The 17,053-nt window shown below is 28.5% G+C and overlaps 1 protein-coding gene and 1 pseudogene across 2 annotated transcripts; one reads left to right on the forward strand and one right to left on the reverse strand.

Annotated features, from left to right (window-relative positions):
* Window positions 1–7,705: 7,705 nt before the first annotated feature.
* On the reverse strand, window positions 7,706–9,228 carry LOC124927374 (U11/U12 small nuclear ribonucleoprotein 25 kDa protein-like). Of its 2 annotated transcripts, none has more exons than XM_047467780.1 (4): window positions 8,986–9,228; window positions 8,804–8,900; window positions 8,639–8,738; window positions 7,706–8,496 (listed from the first exon to the last, which is right to left on the reverse strand). In XM_047467780.1, the coding sequence occupies exons 1-4, from the start codon at window positions 9,221–9,223 to the stop codon at window positions 8,401–8,403; spliced, it is 531 nt and encodes a 176-aa protein (XP_047323736.1). In that variant the 5' UTR covers window positions 9,224–9,228; the 3' UTR covers window positions 7,706–8,400. The 2 variants fall into 2 exon arrangements, with proteins under 2 accessions (XP_047323736.1, XP_047323735.1); XM_047467779.1 differs by having other exon boundaries at window positions 8,804–8,909.
* A 5,371-nt stretch (window positions 9,229–14,599) lies between these two features.
* On the forward strand, window positions 14,600–15,762 carry LOC124923820 (annotated as a pseudogene).
* The last annotated feature ends 1,291 nt before the right edge of the window (window positions 15,763–17,053 follow it).

The following is a 17,053-nucleotide window of genomic DNA, read 5'->3' on the forward strand; positions in this document are numbered from 1 at the left end:
TACACCTACCTATCCTATGTAGAATTCAACTGTTGAACCTTTCACCGGGTTAATCTTTCAATTTCCATTAATGTGGGGGATTGTTGGAATTTTTAAACTAATTCTATAAATTCCATTAATGAATGGAAATTAGAACGTGGGTAATAAAATCAAATCAAATTCACATGAAATTCAAACGTGAATTAAAGGGTGAAATTTGATCCAAATGTATAATTTAAATCAATTAATTTAAATTAATTGATCTAAAATGCCTTGATGACCAATTAACAAAACGTTGTTAATTTGTAGTGTAAATTACATGAGTTTGTTATTATTATTATTTGTTATAATAATTAATATTATTATTAACAAATTGGAAAACCATGTAACGTTAGTATTGAATTGTAAATGCCTTAATTGTTTTGGCAAACAATTACTCTATAATGAAGAGAAAAACGTTAAGGTAATGAAGAGGCAACCAATGTCAACCGTTGGATCAAATGATGATTTTATTTAATGGTTTAAGTTTTCAACAATATAAGACCTCTCATCTTTAATCAAAAACTTACTTCATCATTTTCATTCTTTCTCACTCTAGAATTCCAAAAGTCTTCTTCTTGTTTTGTGAGTGTTCTTCAAGTTCTTTGTTCGATATTTCCGTTGAAACCTGGTGATAGATCAGGTACGCTGATCAAGTTCGATTAGTAGTGATTTTAGTGCAGAATCACTACAGGATTCGTTGTACCCTGGGAGACAGTAATCTGCGATAAGCTCCAGCACAAACGGGAGACGATGAAACTGTTTTAAGGGAAATGTGCTAAGCACATGCCTCGAATCAACAATTTATTCGGTGATATTATTTTTCATATATTTTATTTATTTCATTTATTTGTAACATCATTTTATATATATTTCTGTAATTTATTTCAAGACAATATTTCTAACATATAAATAATTATTTTATCAAATCAAAGTATACATAATAATGTAGAATAGTTGGTATATATTAAACTTATTATTAATGTTGAAAATACTTTATGGATTCTGAATGAATCTGAGTAGAAAGTATTGATAAATTTATTTAATATTTTTGGATTAAATACATTATTTGAACATTAATTTAAATAAGATAATATTTTAAATTATTAATATTTTGTAATAAATTTAAATAAAAAATACAAACTTAAAACAATTTTTCTTATTTTCTATTAACAATTTTTTTTATTTTTCAAAATTATCATGTTTGTATTAAAAATGTTGATAAAAAAATTGTATTTAGCTTGAACTAAAAATTTATCAAAAATTATTTTTTTTAATCTAATTAAACTAAATATTTCCTACTAAATACAAAGAAAATAAATACTACTTTTTACTTTAATAATTTTAAAAAATAATGTGAAAAAATAATAATTTTTAAATAATTTTAGTATTTTTTTATCTGAATAATAAATTATGAAAAAATACATGTAAGAGGGTTTGCATATTAAAAATCAAATCAAATAACTGAAAATTTGAAAAATAACTCTAAATTCGATAATTTTGTCTCTTTGCTGTTTAAAGGGGACGAACACGGACTCGAGAAACCATCACCAACCGAATCGAAGGATATGAGCAGCAATCGACCCACTAAAAATCAAAGAATTATTCGGCTCACAAAATTCTGGATAAAAAATTTGATTATATTAAATAAAATGTTGTATTGAACAAAATATAACACAAACTCAAATAAGGCATCCTCCGAATTAAAAAAAAAATCATCAAAGGAGCATGATTTTTTTTATTATTATTAGCTTTCTTAAGTGGTGGAGTCAATAGTACGTTTAGGCATAGCTTTTTAGGTTCTTTATTCATGCTCATGCTGCTTTATTGTACTATCACCAAATAATTGAAGGAGAAATAAAAGTTATAAAAGTTGATAAAGAGTTTATTTAAAGGTAATGTTTCTTGAAATTGAAGTTTAATAAAGGGGCTGATTTATTTATTTGTCCGGTTGATAATTAAAGAGAAATATAAAGTTATAAAAGTTGATAAAGGGTCTAAAGGTAATGTTTTTAAAAATAAAAGTAACAATGGGGCAGTAGAATAAAGTTACTAAAAATAACATTCTAACTAAGATTTTTTTTTTTGGAAATAATAATACATAATCAAGTTAGTATACAATCCTTTCAAAATCAAACATATTTTAAATATAATTCAATTATTTTATTTAATATTAGTAGCTAAACAATAAATTAGTTAGAAAATTACTAAAAATAAAACAGTAAAAATAAAAAATAAAAATAATACCATGTGAACTACACCCGAAAATGATAGTTGGAGGGATAAATAGAGAACTTAGTATTGATTTCGTGGTTTATCAAAATTTTGAGTTTGTGTGATCTTTTAATATTTTTTATTTATCTTTTATCTAAACAGTTTCACATATATATTTTATAAAATAAAATCATTTCACTTTTTATTTTGTCAATTTTTAAAAGTAATAATAATAATAATAAAATTATAATTTTCAAATAATTTTATTTTGTGGGTCTCAATGAGTCAAATTGGACTTTTGAAAAAGATGATTTTGATTAATTAGTTTTTAAATAAATAAAAAACTTAAATAACATTAATATATAATGATAAATAAAATATATTTTTTCTGGTCTAACTATAACAAGACTTGGATATCCATTGTTTCCTTGAGAGATCTTGAGTCCGAGCTCGTTATGCAACAAGTTTTGCGCTTTATTGCAACAAGTTTTGCGCTGATTAAATGGTTAAGTGTGTTTGTGGACTATATGTTTAACCCCTTTGGACCACATTTTATATAATAATAAATAAAATTTTAAAAGTAAAATTGTATTATTTTAATTAATAAATTAAATAATTTAATTAATAAAAAGGTGATTGAAATTATATTTAATTATTGTTGAGTTACTGCATAACATTTCCCAGCAATGAAATATTCTTAATAAACTATTGTTGTGGTATATTATATTTTGGTTACATCGTCAATTATGAATAGTTGGACACTTTCTGTTTTGACATTAGTTTAAACATTAAAATCTGTATGGAGTTAAATATTGTATAGGCTTTATTTGAAAATATCTATCATTATATATGTAGTCAAAGTTGAGTTTTGATTTATGCAGAAATCGAGAAAACAAATTTAACATTGTTAATTTAAATTTAAATGAAATGAAACAACAAAGATTATATTCAAGTGTAAACACGTACGTAATATATAGGAAGACAATGGATTTGTTGTCATCCTCCTTAATTGAAGTTTTTTTCTTCTTTTTCCTTGATTCAATAATAAGAATCACTAGGCATTGGAGGTTCTCTCTTCTTAATCAATAGACCACAAATATGCATGAAATCATTTCCATTAATTTTAGTTTTTAATATTGTTAGATACAAAATGAACATATGAGTTCTTAAGTAAAAATATTATTTACATTTTCTCTTCAACAGTCTAACAAAAACAAAATTCAAATAAGATAAATAAAAATTAAAAAATACCCATAATTAACAAAACTACTAACCATCAAACATACAAGATAATCAAAACACAAAAATCCAACAACCATAAATCATTAACACCTCCTTAATTACATAGAATATAGTTTATCGTTATAACATAGTTGACGAAGATTCTTCAAATCTAGGATCCCCTGCGACATATATTCTATACAACAACTCAACTTTCTTATAGAGTTTGGAATATATGCTAGAAAATAACTCCTCAACCGCAAGTGTTTCAAATGAATCAATTCAGTTAACTCTTTAGGGAAACTGTGGACATGACTTGAGTGAGACTTGATGCTCTAATTGTTGAGGATACTGCGGTTGTGGGAATTGATGATTCTAAGAGCCAATTGATTTCAATGCTTTATAATGTGGGAGATAAGGATCGGCATAGGAAAGACCACTCTGGTAAGAAAAGTTTACGAGAGTCGAGACACAAAGAAGCAATTTGATTGTCGCGCTTGGATCACTGTTTCTCAGTCATTTACTAGCTTGATCGAAACTTCTCCGAACTTCCTTGAAGAGTTTTAAAGAAGCAGTAAATGACTTGGAAACAGTCATCCATCCAAGCTTTACAATCAAATTGCTCCTCATAGACTTTCCTTACCAGAGTGGTCTTTCCTACGCCGTCCATCCCTACCACAGTGACGATAAGTAGATTCTTATCTCCCACGTGCATTGAAATCAATTCGCTCTTAAAATCATCAATTCCCAGAACCGCAGTTTCCTCAACAAATAAAGCATCAAGTCTGAAGAGAGAAGGTCTTTCTTCTTTCTTTGATTCCTTCATGTTCAAGCTAATGAGTTTTATATTATTCTCAGACCTTGCAGATGAAAGACCTGTGTTTAATCATCAACTGAAATAGGTGGTAATGAGTGATACAACGTGACATGTTCCCAAAATTTGGTAATAAAATAAAAGAGAAACTCAAAAATAAGCCCCTACAATATTTCTAAATTTTAATATAAGATCCTAACATTTTTATTTTGATTTAAACCCCTTCAATTTAAAAATCACCCTTTTTTTTAAAAGGAACATCTAAGAGAAACATCAATGTAGCTGTGTATTAAGAGGGGGTGATCTTAAACTTTAGGAGCCTAAATGAAAATAAATAATAATTTACAAGCTTATATCAAAATTAGTAAATTATACAAAATAAAATCTATAAAATAAATACAACAATGGTTGATATAGATATTAAATTATAATAACAATTTATTAAATTTTACAATCATGCATCACACAAAAAGTATGAATTCAGCGTTCTAAAAAAATTACGAGCTCATTTAAGTTCTTAAATTATGAGCGTTGAAGTAAAGCAAAACAAATGAACCAATGAAACGATGTTGGAAGATCTCTACTAAATATTCTAAGCGGCAGTTGAAATTATTCTTAGCCGATAGTTGATAAACAAGGCCGAAAAATCTCATACCAAATGATAATTGATCATCTATATATATGGACGAAAAATAATAAACTCAGTACAAATCATGAGAAGATACATGTAAGAGGGTCTCCATATTAAAAATCAAATAAAATAACTTGTTATTGAAAACATGAAAAATATCTCTAAATTCGATAATTTTAACTCGTTGCTTCTAAAAGGGGGACAGACACGGACTCGAAAATGCATCACCAACACAATCGAATGATATAAGCAACAATCGACCCACTAAAAGAATTATCCGGATCACAAAATCTGGGATAAAAAAATTGATCATACTAAATAAGATGTTACATTGAATAAAATAAAATACAAACTCAAAATTGAGTGGTGAAAAGAAAATAAGGCACCATTTGAAATTAAAAAAAAAAAAAAGTTATCGGGAGGAGCATGATTTTTTTTTTTTTTATTAGCTTTCTTATTTATTATGAAATGAGCATTAAGATGTATCAAAATTTATTTTTAAAAAAAATGAAGGGTCTGATTTGACTAATTATTAGTAGTGGAGGCAATATCAAGTTTAGGCATACCTTTTAGGACGTTGCTTACTCATGCTCATGTTGGTGTATTGTATCATCAAATAATTGAAGTGTTTATCTCATTAAAGGAGAAATAAAAAGTTATAAAAAGTTGATAAAGGGTTTATTTAAAGGTGATGTTTCTTGAAGATGAAGTTTGGTAAAGGGTCTAATTTAATTATTTGTCCGTTTGATCATTAAAGAGAAATTTAAAGTTATAGAATAAAAACTATCAAATAACTAGTGTATAAGAACTCCCCATTAAAAGGTGGCTTTACCCGAGATATCAAAAACCTTATTTGAAAAATGGTAATTTGTAATTAGTATCTTATTGGAAATTGCAAAACCTTATAATTTAAAGTAATTTTTCTTCTTTTTTGGTATAAGATTTATTTAAAGTTTATGATCCAAAAGATAGTGTTAGTTTATTTTATTGGTATAAAGAATATATTTTGAATCATTAGAGATTATGGTATGATTTTTAACTTAATTTGGTATAAGGATTATTTTTAAGATTATGATCTAGATTTCTAAATTTTTGGCAAGACAAACCTAACAAATATGAAAAATGGCATACCTCGTGATTTTCTCCTTCATTGAAGCGATCTTCTCAAAATGAGTTGCGACGTTGATGCAGAAATCGTATCGTATCTCCCATTTCGGGGCTACAATAAAAATTATCGATGTGTTTGGTGGCCAAGATACTATTTGGGTATATGATCTTCAGGTTATCGAATCTCAAAAAAACCGTCTTAAAAATATTCATCTCTTCAACAATCATATGAAACAAAACAAGAGAATTTCATTAAACACGTAAATCAATTAAAATATAGAATAGGAATGACGGTTATTGCACCCATGATAAACAAGAATATAATCACTTCAAACGTCATTTTGCAAGTGTTTCTGAACATGTACTAATTCTTCATCATTCCAACCCACAAATAAATAAGATCACCACTTTAATCTAGTATAATTGTCAATAAATTTAATTTAATTTGCCTCAAATTTATTAATAATTTTACAGTTTTTTTAAACTAAGTTTTATTTTATAATAGGTAAAGAGTGTAACAAAACTAGAGAAGAAAAAAAAAAGTTTACCTTACAAATGCCCCTCGGTGTCTGAAATTCCCTTAAAGAAAATAGATTTGATGTTGAGTAACTAAATTCGTGTTATTTTTTTCATTGGCAACAGAGATTAAAATTCTTACTGAAAGTAAAAATATATTTACTCTGTTTTTTAGGATTTTTTTGGTTTTGATTTCTTCTATAAATTTTGTGAACTTGTATTCTTTAATTTCACTAATTTAAATTTAATTATTTATATGCAAAATTTATTTGAATCACAAACACCAAAAACATATTCAAATATTGAATCTTGTAAAAGAGATTTTACAATTAGTCCTAACATACCTAAAGGAAATGCTACTAAGAATGAATAGAAATGGCCTTTAGAAAATAATACTTTTTTTAAGAAGGTACATGCATATTAATTACAACCTTGGATATATAATAATGAAAAGGCTTGGCTTCATGAATATATAGAATACATGTTAAATTAAATATACACCATGAGAATGATTTAATAAAACCATGCAATCAAGAATTTTTAATGAAAATAAATAACACAAAATTACATCTCAGAAAATAAATAAATTTTGTTGTAATATATATTATTACAACAATTCAAATATTTCAATTAGGTAGTTTCTTATTTTTATTTAACTCATTTGTAATAAATAAACTAGATTTTTTTATTTCATTCGGGTTCTCGCACAGCACAATTCGTTTTTCAAGACTAAATGATTTAGGTGCTTAATGCGCGAGTAAAGTTTACTAGGGTCATAACATTCTTTCTCGGGTTGGTTGAAGATCTCAAGAGTAGATATTTCAAGATCACAAGAATGTATAACTTTGGCTGGACTCATAGGATAGAAATTATAATCTGTTCCACTATATTGAGTATGTATTGTTCCAAATTGATTCATTTTAACATTTTATATATTGAGTAAAGAAAATTATTATTTCAACAGTTCAGATTTCTGTTTAAAAATGACATTTTTGTTTTGTTTGTTTCAGGACTTGTGATGAATTCATTGCTGGACATGTTTTAGGGTCTAAGATTTGGAGATGATAATGGCAATAAGACTTTACATGAGAGAAATCCAAATTCATATAACTCTAATAGCAGATATATTTATAAAATAAATAAATAAAGACTAATAGAGAGCTGTAACTAAGAAGAATCTAATCGACAAACTAACCCAATGAATTAACCCTGTTTTCATTCTACAGGAATGTCAACAACCCCTAAGTTTGTCGAGGAGATATCATCACAGTTTGAAAAGAAGGATAAAATTGTCATTGTATGACCTTTTTTCTCGAAGGAATCCTATTTACAGTACTCAAACAAATTCCAACATTCCAAATTTCAGTATGATTATTCATATAAATCCTCAGGGTTGTCAAAGTGGGAGATGTTCAAATATGGCTGCAGCTGATCTTTTATCTGCTGTAAGTAAAGACTATCCCTTATTTTGAAACAATAAATGAAACTATAACATTCAAACTGCTATCTATCTCAAGTAGAGTAAAACTATGACTACATTGTTGTTGTATATCCTTACATTTTCTCGGTGGCAGGGTTTTACCTCCTCCATCACCGATATGGCTGGTGGGTGGCTCAAATGTGAGCTTCCTACAGAGATGAAATGAAATGAAACTGACAGATTATATTAAAATGTAAACACATAGGGAGATAATGGATTTGTTGTCATCCTTAATTGAATCCAAATTACTAGACATTGGAGTTTTTTTCCTTGATTCAATAATAAGCATGTATATTGATACTGTTTTTAATGGGTTATCTCTTCTTGATCAATGTTTGATACAATACATATATGCATGATGAGTTTCTGAATCATTTCTGAAAAACAAGTGATAATCCCTCATGTTTTCCGGTTTAGGCCATGAAAGAAGCGATGCTTTCTCCTTTTAGAATGTCTTTGGAATTCCTTTGAAGCGACATAGGGGATAAAATGCACCTGCATATGAATAAATGTCACTATTTTCATTCAAAACTATCTAAATGAAGATGAACATGTCAGTTTAAGGATGCAAATTTATGTTTCTTTGGTGACAAATAGTATTTTCTGTTTAATTACTAGGATACTAGAAAACAATCACCTGAGCGTTGTTTCGAAGGCCGTGATCTTGCAGGGAGGAGCTTTCGTCAAGCATCTTAACATTTTGACAAGAAAGACAGAAATTCTTCCATACATGTTTCCTGTAAATTCAGCTTGAATCTGAAAATCAAGACTTTAAAGAAAGGGGAAGGGGAGACAAACAAACCAGGAAATTTGACGATGACCCATGTTGGATTGCTCCATTTCATTAACTTTCTTCTTAATTGCCAATTTCAGATCCTTGACATTGGCCGAATTATTAACTGCAACATCTGAATCAGAGAATAAACATCCAATTTAGAAGACAAGGAAAAGACTGCAACAGATGAAGTTTCAATCGAAGGTTACCGAAGGAGGTGTTGTCCATTTTAAGGACAGATATGCGCATGGCGCTGCCGAGCTCCAAATTGATTAGGGTATCGACATCGGATAAAGTCGGTTTCTTCGATACATCGGCGAGAATGGGATCATCGAGAAGGGCAGAGAGTGTTGAATAAAGTCTTGCCTTCTTCTTCACACTCTCGCTATTGTACGCCGCCGCCTCTTCAGTAACCGCCGACGGATCCATGTGCTTTCTGTCGCCCATCTTTGTTTCATAGGAACCAGAAAACAAATTATATACTACAATAATAGTTTTTACTTTTTATTAAATTTTGTTTGAAGGAATTAACTGTAAATATAAAATAACTTCTCTTAAAAATTTAATTATTTATAAATTATAAAAAGATCCCTACAATATTTTTTTTACCTGTTACAAAATAAAAAATTATTATTATTCTAATTTTAGAATATTCAGATCTCTATCTTCTATCAAAAAATAAAAATATCCCACCAAATTGTATTTTGAAATTTTGATATCTCATCTGAAACTATTATTGTTTTACTAAATGAAAATGTCATGTCATAAAAAAAAAAAAAAAAAGGATATTTGAGTATGACTTAAAACAAGTTCAAAGTAGAGTAATTTATAATTTTCTAACAGTTAATTGAATTCTATACCGTTCATATTAGTTGTGGGATATTCTATTCAACTATTACTTTTGTTAACAATAAATTAATATGAATGAATTAATTAAAATTAATCTTAATAATTAGTTTCAAATAAACATCCAAGTAATGCATAAAAAAAGTGAGATTTTATCCTCTAAAACCCTAATTTTAGGAAACGCAAAGTTATATCTAAGTTACTCAACCAGAGTCCGTTTTAGGGCGTCCAATCGTCGCCGTCGCGTAGAAGCTCCAGTTCGTCAGGCAAGTATGACTTAAATCACATTTGTCGCCGCAGAGTACTTGAATACACATCACAATTTCCCAATGGAGTTCAAATCGAAGCTCTCGTCCATTTGCTGGGGAAATTTGACAAAATGACTGTAAAAAGTATCTTTAATTCTTATACCTCCGGTTAAATAGTTGAGTGTGTTGCGAGTTACACACCTAATCCGTTGGATGACAAATTTTGCGTCTGGTTAATTTGTATTATCGTAAAAACAGGTTTAATTTAAAAATAATGTACAATTTTATTTATTTTTTTATTATTTGATAGGGTGTATTGTATTTATTTTGTTCTCTTCAATATTATTTTTTAAAAATATATTATAATTAATTTTAAATTTTTTAGATTTGTTTTTATTGAAGTTTATTTGGAAAATAATTATTGTTTTTTTAGAACGTTGGATTTCGCTCCTCTTTCGGAATGCGGTTAATTCCCGCGGATTAAACATGTAGTCCGCAAATCAACTCAACAGGTTAACTAGACGTGCGGTCGTCTAACGAGCTTGAACCCAGAACCTCAAAGAAGTTGAAGACTTTGGATATTCACTTCTTTTTATCGCTAGTTTAGAAGAAGAGATTTATTGCTTTATTTTATGATATAAAATTTGTATTTTTTAAAGGTTTGATAGAGTTTTGAATTTTTTACAATTGTTTTCATTTTTATCTATTTATGATTTAGGCAGTGACATAAATTAATACTTTAAACAATTAACTATTCAAAGTCTTTATATATTATTAATTAGTCCATATCTTTTTAGAGTAATGATAGATGGAGCTAAAGACGTGGAGTGGTGATTAGACTTGCCGGTATATGTTTATTTTTTTTTTCTTTTATCTTCGTTAATAATTTTCTCTCTCTTTCCACTACTTACATTTTCTCTCTCTTTATTAAATAAGACACATTCAATAAAAAAAAATTAATTATTATTATTAAAAAACACTTAGTAATTTAAAAAACACTTAACAATTTTTATTATTATAAATATTTTTTTTTAAATTATTGTATATGCCACTATAAACAAACACACATATTTTAATTATTTATCTCTCTCAATAGTTTATTTTCTTTTATTTATATACAAGAGAACTAGATAAAGATGGGTCATGATGCACATCATTTTCGTTATCTTTCACTCCATTTTAAATTGGACAACTAGGAGACAAATTTTTAACTACTAACATGATTCAACACAAACCACAAATTACTAATATTCAAGATAGATATAACTCAAATCATAAACAACTAATATTCAACATAAATAAAAAAAACCACTAACAGAGAATAACTAACATGATGTGCTATTATTGAATGTTGTTGAGTGAGCTTTTGTAGTTGATTGACCATTACGTAGTTGATTGAGCTTCAATAATTGATTGAGTTTCTAATAAATTACAGAAGATGAACGGACATGAAAAGAAAGAAAAAGACTTTTAAAGAGAGAAAAAGATAAACAATAATTAAGAGTTTAAAAAAGAGAATCAATCAGTTGATTAAAATGATTAATAATTTTATTTTTTTATTATTAATATATATTATTAAATTAATTGAATCAATTGGTTAGTTAATTGAATCAATTGGTTAGTTAATTGAATTAAAAAAATATTTTTTATTCTCTTATATATAAATTTTAAGTAACACAATGATTTATTATTTATTTTAATTTGAGTTATTTTTATTATTGAAAATAAATTTTAATTTTTCAATAAATAAAAGAAAATAAACTATTGAGAGAAATAAATAAATAAAATGCTTGTTTATAGTGGCATATATAATAATTTAAAAAAGAATATTTATAATAATAAAAATTGTTAAGTGTTTTTTAAATTATTAAGTGTTTTTAATAATAATAATTGATTTTTTTATTGAATGTGTCTTATTTAATACAGAGAGAGAAAATATAAGTAGTGGGAAGAGAGAAAAAATTATTAACGAAGATAAAAAAAATAAATAAATAAACATATACCGAGTCTAATCACCGCTCCACATAGTTCTCGCTGCCTCATTAGCTACGAATCTTTCTCTCGCTCTATCATTACTCATCTTTTTAATAGAAAAAGACCTTTAACCATTCACCATTATTTTATTTATTATCTAATAATAAATGACAAATTGTGTAGACTTTTGTACTCCTGCCTTTTTTTGTTTGTTTTTTTAATATATTGGATCTTTTTTTAACTGTAATTTAAAACTCCCTTGATCAGAAAACCCCAAGCTACCTCCTCCTTCTTCTCCGACAATCACCATCTACAACATGCTATCGCCGTCGACTGCGGTTCCCTCCACAACTCCACGTCAATTGACGGCAGAAAATGGGTTGGAGAAGCAAATTCTTCTACAATCGTTTCATTTCATGGAGCTGAAAGTAGTAAGTAAATCAGTGTGGAGCCACGCATGGGCTAAGGTGGGCTTCAGCCCCATCTAAATTAAAATCTTAAAATAAAACATTTTATATATGTATTTGACATGTGATGACTATCAGGTGATCAAACTGGTCTCCCTTTTAATATATAATTTTTATCTATAAATTAATTCATAATTATTTTATTTTATACTAACAATATTTTCTAATATACAAATATTTATAATAATACATAAATTTTAATGAATATATAAATAAAATTTATTTATATAAATAACTTTAATTTATTATATTTTAAAATATAATTTTTATATATAAATTAATTCATAATTATTTTATTTTATACTAATAATATTTTCTAATATACAAATATTTATAATAATACATAAATTTTAATTAATATATAAATAAAATTTATTTATATAAATAAAGTATAAAAAATTATATATAAAATAATGTAAATCATATAATAATATTATTTATTTTAAAATTATATTTATATAATAATTATACATTATATTTTATTTATTTCAATATAATTAATAATATAAATTATTTATAAAGGTAAAATATAAAAATTAAAATAATAATAATGTTTTATATTTCTTAATTTTAAACTATTTCAAAAATTTATAAGAAAATATAAATTAATATTAATAAACAAGTTAAAATAGTTACATTGGTTTGATTCGGTATTTAAATAAAAAATTTGATATCCCTGTTCAAAAACTTAACAAATCTCCTAGAATTGATGTTGATGTAAGTTATCTTAAACTTGATCAAACATTACGTATTCCAATATGGAAATATCATTTTAATCAAATGGATGAAATTAGACGAGCTTATATAAGATGGGGTCATATCAACCTATTAAGGATGAGTACCCGCCGACCAAATTTGGAAATCAAAATCGACGGTTCCAAAGTCATTGGTTTAAGAAAATTACTTGGTTAGAATACTCTCATTTGAAAGATGCTGCTTTTTGCTTCCCATGTTTCTTGTTTAAACATAAACAACCTTAAAACCTACATTTACAATAGATAGATTCAAATATTGAAAGCGAGTTAATGATGGGGATAGATGTTATTTTGTTATGCATATAGGATGTAATATTTCACCACATAATAGGGCAGTTGAATATTTTGATAATCTAATGAATATCCTTGTCATATTGATAAAGTACTGAATGCATAGTCTTCAGATGAAAAAAAACAAAATAACAAATTACGGCTTACAACAACTATTGAAAGCACTCGGTGGCTCACTTTGCAAACGTGTGCATTGAGAGGGCATGACAAGTCTTCATCTTCGAATAATCGTAGAAATTTTATTGAAAAAAAAACGGAGCATAGAAAATTAAATATGAGATGCAAGTTGGAGTCAGCTCCAAGTAATTTTTCATCCTGGCTCCGCCTCTGGATCCATTCTTCATATTATTCCACTCCATACATGACAGCTCGAGCTTCTCGGTCATCGGTCACTTACACATTCAATGTTAGCACCGACTACAAGTTCATCCGCCTTCATTTCTACCCTGCTCCATACTCTGCTTTCAAAACGTCAATTGCCTTCTTCACCGTAAAAACAGGTTCGTATACTCTCCTCAAAAATTATAGTGTGTTACTCGGTTTGAAATCCAATGTAAAAGAATTCACTCTTTATGTCCTTGACGACGGTAAACCCTTTTCAATTACTTTCTCCCCTTCAAGAGCAACCATCCCTTGTGATACATTTGTATTTGTTAATGGAATTGTAATTGTTCCCATGCCTCTTGGACTTTACTACAATATGGAGGGAGATGGAGATGCAGGGGCATACGTTCTGGGCAAATCCAGCAATGGAGATGGTTTATCGGTTAAACGTTGGTGGCATCAAGCTTTCATGTGTTCATGACCCGAATATGTTGAGGGAGTGGACGGATGATTCAAATCATATCATAGAACCAAGTGTTTTTCCCATTACTTCCACAAATCGGATCAAGTATAATGTCTTATTTTTTGGTCAGAATCTCCACAGTTACGAAAACATCTAAAGATGGTGCACCACAAAGACTTTACCAGTCGTCTCGGTCAATTAACCGAAATTTGCAATTTGGTGGAAGGAGTTAGTTTTACATGGAAGTTGCCTGTCGATTTGGGTTTTAGGTATCTAATTAGATTGCATTTTTGTGAGCTTGACTATGACGTAGTGAAAGGGAGTGGGCAGAAAGAGTTTAGTGTTCTCATTAACAATCACATGGTTGAGTCTAGAGGAGACTTGATCAAATGGGGCGGTGAGATAGGGGTTGCAATTCATAAGGATTACTTGACGACATTAAGAGAGATATAACCATGGGCAAGAGAGATCTACTTGTTGCTTTGTACCCAAACAACAAAGAGCAATATTCATATGAATTCATTGACTCGGTTCTTAAGGGGATTGAGGTTTTCAAACTTAGCGACTCAGATGACAATCTTGCTGGAGGGAATCCAATGCTATTACATCCTCATGCTTCAACAAAGCTTAGACTTAGAATGCCCACAACAAGTATAACTGACATTATAATTTTGGTCATAATTGTAGTTGTCGTTACTGTTCACCAATTTTGCGAAATGATAGAAAGGAATTGGAGTAAAAACCCATGTCTAATACACAATGATTTGTGTCGTAGATTTTCATTCGCTGAGATTTCACGGGCAACTAACAACTTTAACAAAAGATTAGAGATTGGACGTGGGGGTTCCGGTACAGTCTACATAGGGGTTGTTAATTTTATTATTGGTAAGGTTAAAATTACAGTAGCAATTAAGAGGTTAGATAAGAAATGTGAGAACGAATTCATATCAGAAATTGAGACGTTTTCCAAGCTTAGACACAAACACCTTGTTTATTTGATAGGCTACTGCAATGATGGTCGTGAGATGATACTTGTTTATGAGTACATGGAACTTGGCACTCTACCGGACCATCTCTACAAGAATAAACGTAATGGTAGTAACAATGGAAACTCGACTCCTCTAACCTGGAAGGAAAGACTCAATATCTGTTTGAATGCTGCTCGCGGGTTAGAATACTTGCACAACAATAGTGAGCAAGAAGTCATACACGAGATGTCAAGAGTGAAAACATTTTGGTGGATCTGAATTTGATGGGGAAAATTGCTGATTTTGGTATATGCAAAGTAGGAGGAGCGACAAGCCATAATAGAACCCATATCAGTACTGATGTAAAGGGAACTCCTGGTTATCTAGATCCAACTTACTGCTCGACCCGAATGTTAACCAAGAAATCCGATGCGTACTCATTCGGTGTTGTGTTGTTGGAAACATTATGTGGGAGGCCAGCCATTGATGATAGAATCGACAACAGACAACAATGTAGCCTCGTTTTGTTGGTTGGGAATTGCTACAAGAATAAAATGGTTGATCAAATAATTGATTCTAGTTTGAGGGGACAAATCTCAAATAGATCTCTCAAGTTGTTCATTAAACTTGCAAACATATGTTTGCTTTGAAAGCCTAATAAACGACCTACAATGACTAAAGTCATAAAGGATTTGGAATCATTGGTTGATAGGCTCAATTTTTCAAGGTGAGGAAGAGTTCACATATATTATAGTGACTTTGGTTTCAATTTTATTTCCATTCTTTTGCTCAATTTTTTTTACTAGTTCTTATTATCTTTTTCTTAGTGTGCCTTCCAACCCGACAACCGTCCAAGGAACCAACCTAGATTTGAGAAGAAATCGCGAGAAGTTAGCTGCAGATGATCCGATATCTAGATCCAAAGCCTCCTCGTCCTCGACCCCTCTTCAAAACTCAATTGAGAAAAGAAAGAAAGTAGGATGGAATGAAGAGATAATTATATTTGGGAAAGATAAAAAAAATCAAGCTGTAATTTTAGATTCGTCAATCAATTTTTTTGAAATAGGTGAGAAAGCAACTGAAGAAATTCTGAATTTCTTTAGTATTTGATTAACCAACTTGAAACAAAAACTCATATCTTCATATAAAAATGAAGCTTTATGAACCCTAGTCTATTGTTTTATGTGTGTTCATTTCATATTTATAGTTTGTTTTGAAGAGCTTTTCTAAACTCTACAAAAATTGGTTTGTTTTGGGTGTTAATCTATGTTCCACTTTTTTTTTTTAAGTTTTTATTATGTCTATGTACCATAATTCATAGCCTTTTGGAAATGTGATTTTAGGTATTTGTTCATTTCTTGTCCATTCACAATGAGATGATCTCTATAGGATTTTTTAAATGTTACAAATTTTTTTTTGGACTAATATTCAGTTTTTTTTTCTCTATCAAAAATAATAATATCCCACCAATTAACTAAATGTATTTTTATTAGTCAAAATAATTATGGGAAGAAATTTGGGAGAGGTATATGGATAGTGACACGTCATTCTCTTCTTCATTCCCTATTCCAAATTCGATTGTCCTATCACTTCTCTTTTAAAAATATAATTTATAAAAAAATATTCATATAAAAGTTTTGATAAAGATAATTGATTCATGTAACAATTTTATGTTAATAAATGCATTTCTCTATGTAACCTCGATCAAGATATAGTATACCTGCATCTTTTTACAAAGTTTCTAAACAAATCCATATAATATGTCATTTGAACCAAATAAAAAAAATTATGACTTAAAAACAAGTTCAAGACAGTGTAATTTATAATTTTTTAAACAATTAATTGAATTGTATACCACAACTAATATATTAGTTGTGGGGGTACTGTATTTAAACTATTACTTTTGTTAACAAAATTTCTTAATAGAGAGTTTATAATTAA

The sequence above is a fragment of the Impatiens glandulifera genome, chromosome 2 (assembly GCF_907164915.1).
Source record: "Impatiens glandulifera chromosome 2, dImpGla2.1, whole genome shotgun sequence".
Lineage (NCBI taxonomy): Eukaryota > Viridiplantae > Streptophyta > Magnoliopsida > Ericales > Balsaminaceae > Impatiens > Impatiens glandulifera.